At 38.6% G+C, this 14,470-nt stretch overlaps 1 protein-coding gene across 2 annotated transcripts in view; it reads left to right on the top strand.

The window, feature by feature from the left end:
* Positions 1 to 11,108, top strand: part of PKNOX1 (PBX/knotted 1 homeobox 1) — a 36,365-nt gene extending 25,257 nt beyond the window's left edge. For both annotated transcript variants that reach the window (XM_059466181.1, XM_059466182.1), the window contains exons 6-12: positions 834 to 1,004; positions 2,373 to 2,472; positions 3,312 to 3,409; positions 5,480 to 5,608; positions 6,611 to 6,687; positions 8,206 to 8,378; positions 9,735 to 11,108. In XM_059466181.1, the coding sequence (XP_059322164.1) occupies positions 834 to 1,004; positions 2,373 to 2,472; positions 3,312 to 3,409; positions 5,480 to 5,608; positions 6,611 to 6,687; positions 8,206 to 8,378; positions 9,735 to 9,946 (960 nt within the window). In that variant the 3' untranslated portion in view covers positions 9,947 to 11,108. The remainder of the gene's footprint in view (positions 1 to 833; positions 1,005 to 2,372; positions 2,473 to 3,311; positions 3,410 to 5,479; positions 5,609 to 6,610; positions 6,688 to 8,205; positions 8,379 to 9,734) is intronic.
* Positions 11,109 to 14,470: the final 3,362 nt, after the last annotated feature.

Here is a 14,470-nt window from a genome sequence, read left to right as displayed (position 1 = left end):
TATTCTCCTCACATCCATATCTCCTGTACTTGGATTTTAGCTTAAACATGGATTATTTTTTTAATTTGGTTTAATGCTTTGTATTTAATGTTTTGTATTTCAGAATCAGTCTCCTCACCTGAAAGTTCTTACAAGATTTTACCTGAGAGTTGTTCATCTTTGACATACAGTTACAGAGGAACTTAAAAGCTGTAGCACTGAAGAACTGTTTGATTACTTTAAGCTTTGTTGGCTAAATTTGGGACCTCTTTATTCTAATTTTATTGAAAAATAAAAGCTTTCATCCTCCCTAGCAATCTGTGGAACAAATTTATGCTTAATCACAGGAGTGTCTTCTTTCTCACTGTATCTCCAACCCTTCTGGTTTCCTTGTGTCAGGATGAAGCTGAACCTGGTGTTTCTGATTTATAGAGCTCTAGAGAGAACTGCTGCTGGCCAAGCCTGTCCAGCCCTGCCTTCCAAACCATTCCTGGGGATGGGATTGCTTTCCATCACTTGCACTCCTGTGTGGTCTGTGCCCCAGAGGTGGAGCAGGGGGTTAAAGACCACATGGACATCCAGGCTCATCCCGTGCCCTGTGACACCTCAGCTGCTCTGGCTTCCTGAAGTGCCACACGTGACAAAGATCACTTTGCTGTCCTGTTCTCTTTCCCCTGTGTGTGCAGTTTCCTTGTGTTCTTTCACATTCCAAGATTTAGCAATTAGTACCTCTGCTTTAATTGGGTGACCTTTGTTACTGGCAAGCACTGTTTGCTTAAATCTCACATTTTTGGTTTTTTTTAACAAGTACTTATTTTGTTTCTGATTTTTTTTTTTCCAATTCTCTCCCTCAGATGGTAAAAGCAATCCAAGTTCTTCGTATCCATCTGCTGGAGCTGGAAAAGGTCAATGAACTCTGCAAGGATTTCTGCAGTCGTTACATTGCCTGCCTGAAGACAAAAATGAATAGTGAAACTCTATTAAGTGGAGAGCCTGGAAGTCCTTATTCACCTGTGCAATCTCAGGTGTGTTTCCAATGCTGTTCAGTGGATTTTTGCTTAGATTTCCTTAGGAAGTTACAGCTATGCTTGTTTTGCTGTCAGTTTGCAAACAGAGTTTCTGCAGTTTCCTGTATTCTCTCAAATCAGGTATTAAGAGTAGAAAGAGTTTTTTATTTGTTTGGGTTTTGTTTTGGGGTTTTTTATTTCTTTTTGGTTTTGGGGGGTTTTTTTGGGGGGGTGTGGGTTTTTTTTGTGCTATTGCCCAATGGACAAATTTGTTGAAATGTGCCAAAGCACAGAGTCAAATTTTTATTATCTGTCTTCCTTTTATGATTTTCTCTCAGTTCAGAAAATGGAGATATTCAGAATAGCCTGGATTTGCTATTTGGTTGGAAGGAGGTTAGGAAACATAATAAACAAGGAAGAAAATTTTGCTTGTTAAGGCCTTCTTAGTCTGCCTCCTTCATTAAAACATTGAGATGACTGATGCATTTTATACACAACCTGTATTCTGGAATAAATAGACAATATCTGATGGATTAAAGTTGCAAAATTGCATTTTTTGTATTAAATGGATCACAATTAATAGTCATGGCTGATACTCTTGCTGTCAGATGCTGCAGAGTGTGCCCTGCCACCCCAGTGCCCTCCTGTGAATTAGTCGTGTATGTGATGCTCTGCATTAAAAAAATCCCCAATGACTTTTAAACTTCACTTTCTGGACTCCTTTTATAGGTTTTGATGTCTGGAAGTGTGGAAAGAAGATTCTAAAATCAGGCAAAAAAAGCTTTTATAAGGTTTTTTTCTGTATATCTCTTACAGTTTTCTGTAGAGACATGAGGGACCCATTTTGCATTTGCTATCAAAAGAGATTATTCATACATACTAAGGAAATGTGTAAGAGTTTGCATGTCCAAGGTTGAGTAAGACCTACCTTGAGCAGAACAAAACATATTGAATATTTAATACATTATGTTCAAATTGAAGGAATTGAGGTAATAACTAAAATTCTAAAGCTTTGATGCTTGTAATAAGAGCATTAAGGGTCATTTCCTTTGTCCTTTTTCCCTCTTGCCTTTGGAAACTGTTTCTTATTCTTTACACACCTAGAACTAAAATTTCTCAAAATTGTTTTACATCTTTTCTAGCAGTTGCTTTCATGAGGGTTTTCAAAGGTAATGGTTGGTGATAATGAGGAAGTTAATGTAGGTAATGATGAACCCCTAATGGAGTATTTTTCTCTTTGAAGGTAATCCTGTGATTAAACTCCAAACATATTTTGGAGCCAAAAATACCTAAAACAAATTACAAAAATACACAAGCATGCTTGATCTCTTTACATGAAAATAAAAATTTAAAAAATGTAAGCAATTAATTATTTTATTTTTCTAGCAAATTCCAAGTGCCATTGCAGGCACACTCAGTCCCCAAGGGATCGTGGTGCCAGCATCAGCATTGCAGCAGGGAAATGTAACTATGGCAACAGTAGCAGGTAGGACACACTGAAAACAACTGGCACCTTGCTCTTCATCTTGGTTTCCCTTGTGGTTGTTGCAAAAACTACACAAATACTTGAAAAAGTGTGTTTTAATACCTGAAAAGTTGTAGTAGTACAGTCAAGTGCTTTACTGGTTTATGAAAGTTTGTTTAATTTTTATGTTTTCCAAGTATGTCCATGGGAGTGGCAGTTACATATATAATATTAAGAGATCTTAATGTGCAACACTACATTTGTTAAATTTTCATAAGACTGTGTGTTTGACTTTTTTTTTGCCTTTATAAAAGAAGAATTCTATTTGATAAAAGCATTATTACATAAACCATTGCACTTGTTGGTTGCCTTGTGCTCCTTGGAGTTTGGAACCACACCTACAAGTCTGTAAAATCCTTGATGTCCTTGTTATATGGAAATTACATTTGAGATTAAGTGTTTAGTCTTGCCTCTCAGCAAGGTTTCAAATCAATCCCAGCTGCCCTAAGAACTGGCCACACTGAGGTGTGATTTTGGTGTTGGGACCCTTGTTGGTTGATGACTTAGCTCACTTAAAACAACATGAAGAATTCTTTTATAGCCTGATAATCGTGGCATTTTCCTTTGAAAATAGATTTAGAATGCCTAAAATACAGGGAAATAGAATCAAATTTTGTACAGTTTTTTGTGAATGGATGAAAATTTTAGTGTGCAAAGAGCATATCTTGCCTGCTGACTAGAAAAAAATAATTGATATATTATTAAAGTCTTGTATGGTGTGCAGTGGTGATGTGTTTAAAGAAAATAATACTTGAAGGGGATTTTCCTGCCCATAATCTGTGTTTCTGTTTTGCTTCCAGGGGGGACAGTGTATCAGCCAGTCACTGTGGTCACTCCACAAGGACAGGTGGTGACACAGGCACTGTCACCTGGCACTATTCGCATCCAGAACTCTCAGGTGTGTTCCACAAGCTCCACAGAGTGGTGATCTGGTTGGAAATACATCTCAGGGGGTTTGGGAGTTTTGATTTAAATTTGACACACTGCCAGAAGGAGCTCTGTGTACACACAGAGTAATTAATTGTAAATTGGTGCAGCCACTGCTGTGGGAGGTTCAGGTTGTAGGAAATGTCATAAGGTCCTCCTTGCCACAACAGCTCATCAGAGTTCCTACCTTGTAATTGTGTTCTTTTACTGATGCCAGAAGAGTTATAGGTACGTGAAATTAAAAAAAAACCAAACAAAACAACAAACTAAAATTAAAAAAAAAACCACCTCTAAACCAAATCAACTACAACAAAGAAAACTCAAATAAAAATAAACAAACCAAACAAATGAAACAAGCAACCAAAATAAAACAAACAAAATCAAAACAAACAAGCCAAACCAAACAAAACAAAGACAGACAAACCCTACACCAATGCAAACCCACAACCTCTCTAAATTAAATGAATACTTTTTCAAGGATTATAACTTTTCTAATAATTGAACTCTGTTTATGGCTGGACAGATTTGATGTATTACATTAAGATACCACACTGCTATTGTGAGAAATTTGACTTGTTATTACAATTGCAACCAATAGAACTGTGAAACTATGTATTTCAGAGTTTAACCTTCAAAATATTTAATTGAGACACTGGGAGATCCTAATTTTGTCCCTTTATAACCTGAAATATAAGGGCCAGCACTCTTTTGTGGGAGGCTCTTAAGAGTTGATTTGAAGAGTTCGAAGAGACAACTAAAGAAAAAGACACATGAAAACTTGACCATCTTTTGGTATAGAAAACCTTGCTGGCTTTCTCTGGAAGTGGTAAACCAAATCTTCCTGGAATCTGGATTTAATTAGAAATGTGAATGAGGAGCTCCCATCTCCCCAGCATAAAATCTGTTGGTAATCACTGACTCACTGGTTTCTTTTCCCCCTTTTTCTGGCCTTCCAACCAAAAAAGTGTGCACAGAGTGTTCTTTGAATTGGCAGGAGAATATCTGTACTCAGCCATGTCCCCCTCTAGAACACAGACAGCTCTGTCCTCACACACCTCTCAGAAAGAAATGTGTAAAATTACACTCCTGGACTGAAGGGATTTGGAAAAATTGAGGGTTTTTTTACCTTTAATGGAAAAAAATAAAATATTGAGAGAAAAATAATGCCTCTAGCCTATAAATAAAAAAGGAGCTGACCTCCTGTATACATCTGTGACTACACTTGATGTTAGTTGGAGTCTCCAAAGCCACCTATGCATAGGTCACTAATTGAAAATCCTTCTTTAGTGTTTCAGAATGCTGTGGAGGTAGGGAAAAGCACTGTAGAAAAGCTATTGAAAGTTCATTATAAAGCCTCCATATGCAAGCAGGTTATTTAGAATGTAAGACATTACTTTGGAAATTAAAATGTGCTCCAGATATATATTTGTAGTAATTTGATAGTCTAAACCTTGTTTAAAATGAATTTCCTACATATTGATTGGCTTAAGAAATTGCTCCAATTCGTCTGGAAAACCTGATTTAGAATTATTTTGGTTACAATTGTCTGAAGTAAAATCTTATAGGACAGCACATAAATTGTGCTGTTTCTTTCTATTTCTGCATAAGCATTTAAGAATGTATTCCCAACATTCATATAACCAATGTGCAAATGATTTGATGAATCCATAGGAAGTGAAAAACAAAGATAAAGAAATATGAATATTTAGGAAGTAGTATGAATGTTGTAAAGTGTATTATAGGTTCTGCTGTATGGATCTTAATGCTCTTTGAGAATTTAATGCATTTATTTAGCAGGACCTTTAGCATCTTTTTTTGCAACTGCAGCATAATAATTAATTTTATTTTATCCTTCATTTAAGTCTTAAATCAGTAATATTTTACAGCTTCCATAGTTGTTTATGTTTGCACACAGTGAGTATATTCAAGATATTCAAGCCTAATTTCTTTTCATTCCTTCTATAAATGAGTTTTCATTTATTGATACAGAACTGCCATTACTATGTTAACTGCTTTATTTCTCCTAAAATTAAATGTGCAGCTCCAGTTGCAATTAAACCAAGATCTAGGCATCTTGCATCAAGATGATGGCTCATCAAAAAACAAGAGAGGAGTTCTTCCCAAGCACGCTACAAATGTGATGAGATCTTGGCTTTTTCAGCACATAGGGGTAAGGACTGAGCATGGGCAGTTTTTTATGTAGCTCTTTCATGTGATCTCTCACAATTTTTCTTCATAAACAAGGTGAATTTATTCTGTTGTCAGTTATGGAATCTCAGTTCAGCTTTCCTTGGAGTCATTTGGAGTAGTTCCACAGTCTAATGCTGGTTGGCTTTTAGTAATGTTTTAATAAATATGTTACATTTGTACTGCATGGTCTCAATAAGTGCTTTTACAAGGACCCTTTCTTCATTTCACTGTGTTGAGAACTTAATTCTCTCTACACCCTGGTTCATGGCACAAGGAAAAGTAATCCCACCTGTATTTTGCAGTGTTTTAGGGGTATTTCACATTTTCTGTCTTCATCTCCTTTACAGTTCTTTGATGTGTACCAAGCATGTCACTATCTGCTTGTGCTTTCAATTGTCCTCCCTTTGCATGAATACTCTGAAAGGATAAATGGCTCCCAGGCTATCTCAATGCTGACTTGATTGATATTTTGCCTTTTACAACTATTTGCAGCAGAGAACTGATGCAGGGAAGCTGCGTGTGCACTTCTTGTGTTACGTGCCCTGTCCTCATCTGCTTAGAGCAGCTTTATTTAACTCCAGTGCTCCTTTATTTAACTGAGTGCTCCTCACTTCTCTCATATGACACTGCCCTGGCCAGCAGAACTAATCAGAGCTGCTCACATGCTGTGCTGCCCAGGGATCACGCTCTTTAATAAAGACTGTCAGCCATGAGAAGCTTTTTCTTCTGAATTACACAGCAGCAGCTTCATGGTGCCACAGACACTCTCAAGGATAAAATCAGGTTTTGTGTAGTGAAGCACTCTTGGTTGAATTATTTTTGTCTATAAAAGTTTGTGAGGTTTTCTAAGGTTTGTGTTTTAATGAGTCAGGTGGCCTTAATCCTCTCTTTTTAATCAGATGTAATAAAGGAGTTCTTATTTTTAATGAGTAGATGAAAAACAAGCTTATGCCTTTTTTGTTTGCTTTTCTGGCCTCTGTAGCATCCATATCCAACAGAGGATGAGAAGAAGCAGATTGCAGCACAAACAAATCTGACACTACTCCAGGTTAACAACTGGTAAGAACAAAACCCTTAATATCTGTCCTTGTCTCCATGTGCTTACAGCTCAGAAATAGGGAGGAGGATAACTTGGACATCTGGAATTCAACTTAAATATTCTACATATGTTACAAAACACGTATAGAAATACAAGAGCTATGCACTGGCACACAAGCACATTATTTTTATAAGGTATGATAATACTCATGCCATTTAAATTATATAAGGACTCCAGAAAACATTGCAGCACTAGGAACTGGGTTCTGTTCCAGTGCTGAGAGAGATGGAAGTACTCTCATCTCTCTTCTGCAAGTAAAGAAGTTGAAGTCTAAAGGCATTTTTAGTGGCCTGGTGGCTGCAGGTGGTTAAGTTACTGTTAGCAGATTCTGTTCTTGTATCAAAGGATGCTCTCTCTGAATGGAGAGGCAGTTCCTCAGCTCCACCAGTTCATGGATAAGCAGGTTCTGTCATGTCTTATCTTTGCTGGAGGTGTAAGATAAGACACCTGCCCTGCAGAAGAGAGGAGGGAAGGTGCTGACACATGTCCTGTTCTCCTTGTGGCATCAGTTCCTAAAATTGCTGCAGCAAAGTCCCACTGGGATCTGCCTCAGATTTCAAAGAGGACACTGGCTGTGAGGCTGTGGAGGGGTCCAGGGGGGAAATAGCCAAGATAGTGACAGAACACTGGTTCCAAAAGTGGAACAGGGTGGCTGTGCCTTGTGAGATGTGCCCATGGAGCTCTGTGCTGGGATCTGACTGCTGTCTTTGCAGAGCATTCTGTTACAACTTAGGAACCTGCCAGCTGCACCTGATTTCCTCCCATTGCAGGTAAACTTGGGACCTGGATATTTTTGTATTTTTTTGAAGATGGTATCTTCAGTCACAACTCCCTGCCATAGCTCATATGTTGAAGTTGATTCAGTTCCAGTATTTTCTTGTTCACTAGCAGAAAGGGGAAGGACAGCAATTAGCATGCTAAAGTAAGCAAGTGAAAATCAGAGAACTGAAATGAACCAGGACAGACCTGACAAATGTGTTTGCTGTCATCTCCTGGATCAGGAGCCCTTGGAAAGGCAGGGAGCCTGTGAAATAAGTAATGCAGAAGCTTAAGGGAGTAAATTAAACCAGACCAAACAAAGCAGGTTAGGCAGGGGCTAGACTTTAGGTGAACCCTAATGAGAGGAGTATCAGCTTTCTGAGCTGGGCTGTCAGCAGGTTTTCTGGTGCTTAGTTTTTAATAAGATCCTGAAGGGTACATACATCTGTTGTGCTGTCTGGAGAATTTTTCCTTCTGAGGTGGGGGAAAAATGCTGTTAGTGCAAAATGATAGAAGTGCTTTCCTAGCTAGTTTGCCAAAATTGAAGGATGCAGATGTTCTAGGAGTGGCTCTACACTTTAAAAAGAATGTGAAGCCCAGCTGATAGAAGATTTCATATTCCTAATTTTATTTTTCTTGCTGCATACTTTGTGAATGTGAGAGACACAGAATTTACAGCCAACTGATCCTAAGTTCACCTTGCCCTTGATTGTATTTAGGTTTATCAATGCTAGAAGGCGGATTCTTCAGCCAATGCTGGATTCCAGTTGTTCTGAAACTCCAAAAACAAAGAAGAAAACAGCCCAAAACCGACCAGTGCAGAGGTTCTGGCCTGACTCCATTGCCTCAGGAGTTGCTCAGCAGCAATCCAACGAGCTCACGATGTCAGATGGTGAGGAGAGCTGCCTGAACATGGATCATAAATTAATTCCACTCTAACGGGGAAAAGGGAAGGTTTGATGCCTGTGCTGGGAGGGAAACTTCTGGATATTTCTGTATAAACGTGGTTTTAATCCGGGAAAGCATAACAGAAATGTGTCACTTTTTCCTCTCTTTAACACTTTTCTGTGGTTTTAGCAAGGGTATTGTATTGGAATTCATGTTGAGAAACTTGCTTTTGTTTCAAAAGTTATGAAATTACAGAATAAAAGATGTAAAACTGAGATGTACAGCTGAGTTCTCTCTGTGTGCACATCAGGAGTGTCCTGTTGGATGAGCAGCACTGGGCTGCAGCTTCATGGCTGCTGCAATTCCTCATCTGCCTCACAATGAGAGGCAGAAAAATATCACAGAACCTCCACAGACTTTGACTGAAGTAACTTCCTCAGTGTCAGATCAAACAAAAAGATTTACTTTAAACAAGATAAATAACTGCTTTAATGCCAGGATCATCCTTTCTGTCCTGCTGCTTGGTGCTTTATTCTTTCCAGTTTGTAAGAAATTTTCCCTCAGCCACTGTGACGCTGTTCACAGGGGTTTCAGGATGAGGGAAGAGACAAGAATGTTGACTTTATGTTTCAGAAGGCTGATTTATTATTTTCTGATATATATTATATTAAAACTATACTAAAAGAATAGAAGAAAATATTTCATCAGAAAGTTAGCTAAGAATAGAAAAAGAGTTATAACAAAAGCTTGTGACTGACTGAGACAATCTGGACAGTTAGACTGTGATTGGCCATTAATTAGAAACAACCCCATGAGACCAATCACAGATCCACCTGTTGCATTCCACAGCAGCAGATAATTATTGTTTACATTTTGTTTCTGAAGCTTCTCAGCTTCTTAAAAGAAAAAATCTTAAAAAAAAGATTTTTCATTAAACATGTCTGTGACAAACCTCTGCTGGATCTGACAACGGCTTTATCTATTGAAGTTACCTTGAATCTGAACCTTTTGAAACTTGAACATTTTGAACCTTGAATCTACCCTTTTTCTGCAAGGAATTAAGCTGGAACACTTTGCAGAAATGGCCTTGTGGTGACTTGACTGGAGAATTGCTGTAGTGGGTGTCCATAAGACAGATTTAAGATTCACAACACAAAGTTTAAGATTCCTGACCAACCTAATTCTGACATTTAACTATTTGACAGCCTATATATCTTCTATTTTGATGTAGTTCCTTGAGTTTCTGTGGTGGGTAACTGTTGATTAGACATCAGTGTTCTGTGGTAGCTGTTGATAGCAAAAAGCCCCATAAAGAGAAGGCCAGAGCGGTGCTGAAGTGCTGTGGTTGTGCCTCCTGCAGGTGCTGTCGTGACCATCACAGCCCCAGTGAACATGAACGTGGACAGTCTGCAGTCCTTGTCCTCGGACGGCGCCACGCTGGCGGTGCAGCAGGTGATGATGGCCGGGCAGAGCGAGGACGAGTCCGTGGACAGCGGCGACGACGACGGCGGCGACCTCTCGACAGCCAACATCGGCGGGCTGGTCCTGGACAACAGCGACTCTCTGCAGTAGGAGCCAGAGAGCCTGGAGGGAAAAAACACTTAGGAAAAAGAATGGACTGACTGACTGACTTTTTATAGTTTGCACAGCAAACATTTTACACAAGTTTTATTTCTAATATGTTTTATATGTAGATATAGAAGGGTGCACTTTTTTGTATTTCATAGTAAGCTTAAAGAGTGTTTTTGCAGGTGCAGCAACTTCTTTCAAATGTGTTTTGGTTTGTTTTTTTGGGGTTTTTTTTGTTTATTTTCCTTTCCTTATTTCAAAAAATTATATCTAGTAATATAAAGAACCACGTAAGCACCCCTTTGTTCTCTGAATTGGAAGTGCTGCAGTTTCTGATGAATTATGCAGTTTCAATTAGTGCTGTTATTTAACACAGCTTTTGATGGGCAGGTGATGTAAATTTAAAGCATGTGACACTAGTGTGTGAAACTTGATTATTGAGTTAGATGCATATATTTGAAAGATGCTTCTGCACCTTAAAAACTGCTAGTCTGAGGTGGACAGCAACACACATAAAAAGGAACTGTTGATGTGTGATTCAGTAGAGAATGTATGGCAATTTAAATAAGTTTAGTTTCTCTCATAGTCCGTGAGCCTGTTTATCATTTGCTATAAAAACTCCTATTTTTACCTTGCTGGGGTTATTGGATAAAAAAAAATATTTTTATAAATTCACTAGAAATTGGGATGACAACTGTATTAAGCAGGAGGAAAAAAAATAATTTCCAGAGGGGAAAAATAAATGTTTAGTATTCCTATTTGGAAGGTCTGAAAATTGACCCAATTTAATAAACAAGCCTACGCTAGCATTCTATGATTCTCAGCTATCCCACAGTGATATACTATATTTGATAATAGCATAAGAAGGGCCCACTGTTTGATGGGATTTTGATATTGTCAAACATTGATTTATATTATGTGTAAACTAATATTCAAATTGCATAACTCTGTATCTAGACTTGTATCTGAAAATATTTGCTAAATGAATATTCAGGTAAGTAAGTTCAAATACCCACAACTTTTCCAATTATTAGAGAAATTTAACAGTTTATAGTTTGTACAACTGAATCTAAAAAAAAAGAAAAGTTGCCTACTATACAGTCATGAATTCTGCTATTTTATTGCATTTGAAATATTTTCCCCTAATACAAAAAGAAAAATATAACATGGATTTATATAAAATTTCTCCAGATCTGAAGTTTACTACCAGAATATACAGCAGGCTTTGTTAGAGTAGGAAATCCTTGTGTGTCATTTAAAAAACGAAGAGCTGGTGATAAAAACAGCTGGGTTTTGGTTTGGTTTTGGTTTGGGAATTTTTTTTTTTTGTTGTGGTAACAGTTCATTTCTTTCATTTTCCCAAAGTTTGAAGTCTGTGATTGTCTATCCATGAACATTTGCTTTTGGAACTTTGTATTTCCCATTGTTGAGTACAAATAAGAGACTCGAGAGCCTCATGCTATGATCAACACCCTCTTTTGTCCCTGTCCATTTGTCACAGTGTTGGCTTAGATCAAAGCCAGAATTTCCTTCTGATTTTCACCAAATCTGGGTGTGCTTCTAACATGACAGGGAGAAAGGTGGTCACCTTTAGAATCCTCAGACACTGTATTTGAACAAAGCCCTTTGGCAGATGCAGATATTTATTAAATACTTAATTTCTGCTTCTCAGAGCACTCAGGCACTTGCTGAGGTCCCCTTGGCTCCAGGAGGATGGAGGATTGTGCTGCTGGACATGCTGAGGTGGCTGGAGGCTGCTCATGGCCAGTTGTCTTCCAAGGCAAGGCTGAGTTGGTAGGAAGAAAAGCTTCAGGAGGAAATTTCAGTGGCATTGCCACACACACATGGAGGATAACAGGAGTTCTCAGTGACTGGGAGTAATTTTTTAAAATGGTTTTCACTCAGCACAAGAGGTGTTTCTGCTCTGGCTCTCACTGGGTCCTGGCTGAGGATCTTCCTTAGTTCAAGGGCTGTCATGATCTGCTCCACTGGACTGGTGATTTCTAGGAATTTGTTTTCTTCTGATTTCTCTGCTTTGCCACTCATGTGCCATGTTTGATAAACAGCACAGGAAATGAATAATGGGAGATGAATTAGGAAGGCTTTGGCATAGCTTGGCTGTCTCAAAGGCTGCTGTCAAATCCAGTTTGACCCCAAAACACTTTAAAAGACAAACCATGTACAGATCCTGCTCCTTTGGAAGCATTCAGCCCCTACAAAAGATAGCTCAGATTACTGGAACTCAGATTCTGTATTTTTGTTTTTAGTTGTTTTTAACTCCAAGAGTGCTCCATTACCCCCACCATCTCCATTCAATAGCAGATTATATTTGTTGGTTTGTTTGGGGTTTTTATTGGAAACAACCAGGCCTCAGGGTTTGCAAAGTTCTGAAAGTTTATTTTTCAGAAAGAAGCCATTTTCTAGTTAGTTTTTTTTTTTATTTTAAATTATTACTCCCCCCACCTTACATGCAGCAGAAGTTCTATTCTTCCAAAACATGACCTTGTCTTCAGCTACTTTATCAACTCCTGGAGACTGAAGCTGACAGAGTTTACTGTGAAAGGGGAATATGGAATAGTTTCACTGTCAGATTAGAAACATTAAAAAAATATAGGGGCTTGAATTCCTAAAACTGAAAAGGCTTCACCAGTGTAAAAGTATTGCTTAACATGTGAAACTCAAATATTTTCTTTCAGTTCAGTGAGAATTCTGTAGTGGGTGTGAACTGCAGGGAAGTGCTTGCTTGTTCTTTTCATAATTTAAAAGAAGAAAAAACAAGTAGAGTACTTTGGGTTTTTTATCTTTTCTTTTTTTTTTTTTTTTTTTTTTTTTTTTTTTTCTGTGTAGGAAGGATTGCTGGTTTCAGCAAAGCATCACCATTCAGGAAAAGTACATGTTTACATTAGTTAAAAAGTCTTTACAGGGGATCTGACTTTGAGTCTGTGTATAATTCCCCCTGCCCCCAGTTAAAGTCATATTCATATGCAATGGAACTAATTTGGTTTTTGGATCAATGTGATTCTTCTGCAAACACAATTATTGAAACTTTTAATTTTTATATTTTTTCACTCTAACCCAAAACAGGGTTCTCAGTCCAATTTTTTTCAATATTCCTGGAACAGGCAAGGCAATTTTCTGTTGTTTTTTATTAACTTTGGACGCATTGCAGTTCAGTAAATCAATTCCAAAACGATCAGGAGAAGTTTCTGAATGACTGTTACAAAGAAATAATCACGTCAGAAAATGCTCAGAATCAGCTCTGGCTCTGCAGAAAGTTTCCTCCATCTGGATTTTGTGTCTCAGTGGAGTCCTGCTGACCTCAGGGAAGCTCCACATGGATCCATGTCAGGCTCATTTGCCTTCTCCTGGTACCTGCTCTCTGTCAGGAATATTTGGAGAGCTCTCCTTGCCTGCACACCTGGGTCTTTTCCATGGAAACCTGGGTATGGATGAAGGGCTTGGCAGGGCAGGATTTTGTGGTGACCTGGGGTGCAACAAATAAATCTTTTTTTGATGTTCAAGATGCAGCCAGGAGGCAGAGCTGAGTGAGGAATTGCAGTTCCCAGTTCCTGTGCTTCCAAAATAGCTTTAGGTCCGTGGATATTGGAGTGGAATAGGAGCACACGTGGCTCAAAGCCCAACTCCTGGCCTGAGCTTGGCTCAGTTGGTCAGAGATTGGTGCCAGTGACACCAGGGCACAGCTCTGATCCCCACCTGGGCCATTCCCTGGGGAGCTGGACTCCTTGTTAGTCCCTTCCACCTCAGAGTGAAATAATCCATGGATTTGTTTCTGGAAGAATCACAAGTCCACCTTCCTGACTTCAGGAACTTGGCAGCCCAAAGCCTTTCCAAGGGATGATAGTTGCACTTAAACAAAAATCCACAACACCCTGGTGTTTTGAAAAATTGGAACACATGCATTTAATTGTAATTAAAGTTGATTTAACATTTTGTTTTCTGAAGCTGAGTTGTCTTGGGAGAAAAAAAAATGAATAAGTATTTGTCTATGCAAGACACAAATGTCAAAAATGTGTGAATTACCCATCTTTAGGTATTGTATTGTTACTGTCTTTCTGCCTTCTGTTCCTTTGATTAGTCTCTTCAACCTTTCAGCCTTACGTTTGGCTTAGAGCTGAACAGGCAAGATGTAGTTTTGAAATCCTGTTGGAAATGTAACTAACCTTCGTTCCCTCATGAAAATCTCGCATGTTAAACAATTGAGTAAAATGTTTTGGTTTCCTAATAATAAATTCAAGCTCTCACCACCTCCTGAAGATAGCAGATCCATGAACATGCACATGTGACTGTGGTGTGCAAACCACCCAACCAGCAGCTGGATGCACTTTGCTCTTCCCTCTGCTGAGGACTAAAGCAGCTTCATTTTGCCAAACTCAAACTCAGCATGGATTCCTTCCCCCCTTCCCTGCCCTTGGAATGCTCAACTCCTTCAGAGACCTTCTGGGCTGTTTAATTTTCAAGTCCTACAGGAACCTGATGGTCCAGTGCAAAGTGCAGTGAAATTGGCAC

This window comes from Ammospiza nelsoni, chromosome 2, assembly GCF_027579445.1.
Source record: "Ammospiza nelsoni isolate bAmmNel1 chromosome 2, bAmmNel1.pri, whole genome shotgun sequence".
In the NCBI taxonomy this organism is placed as follows: domain Eukaryota; kingdom Metazoa; phylum Chordata; class Aves; order Passeriformes; family Passerellidae; genus Ammospiza; species Ammospiza nelsoni.
Note: the sequence above shows the minus strand (reverse complement) of the source record. Positions and strands in the feature narration are given on the sequence as shown.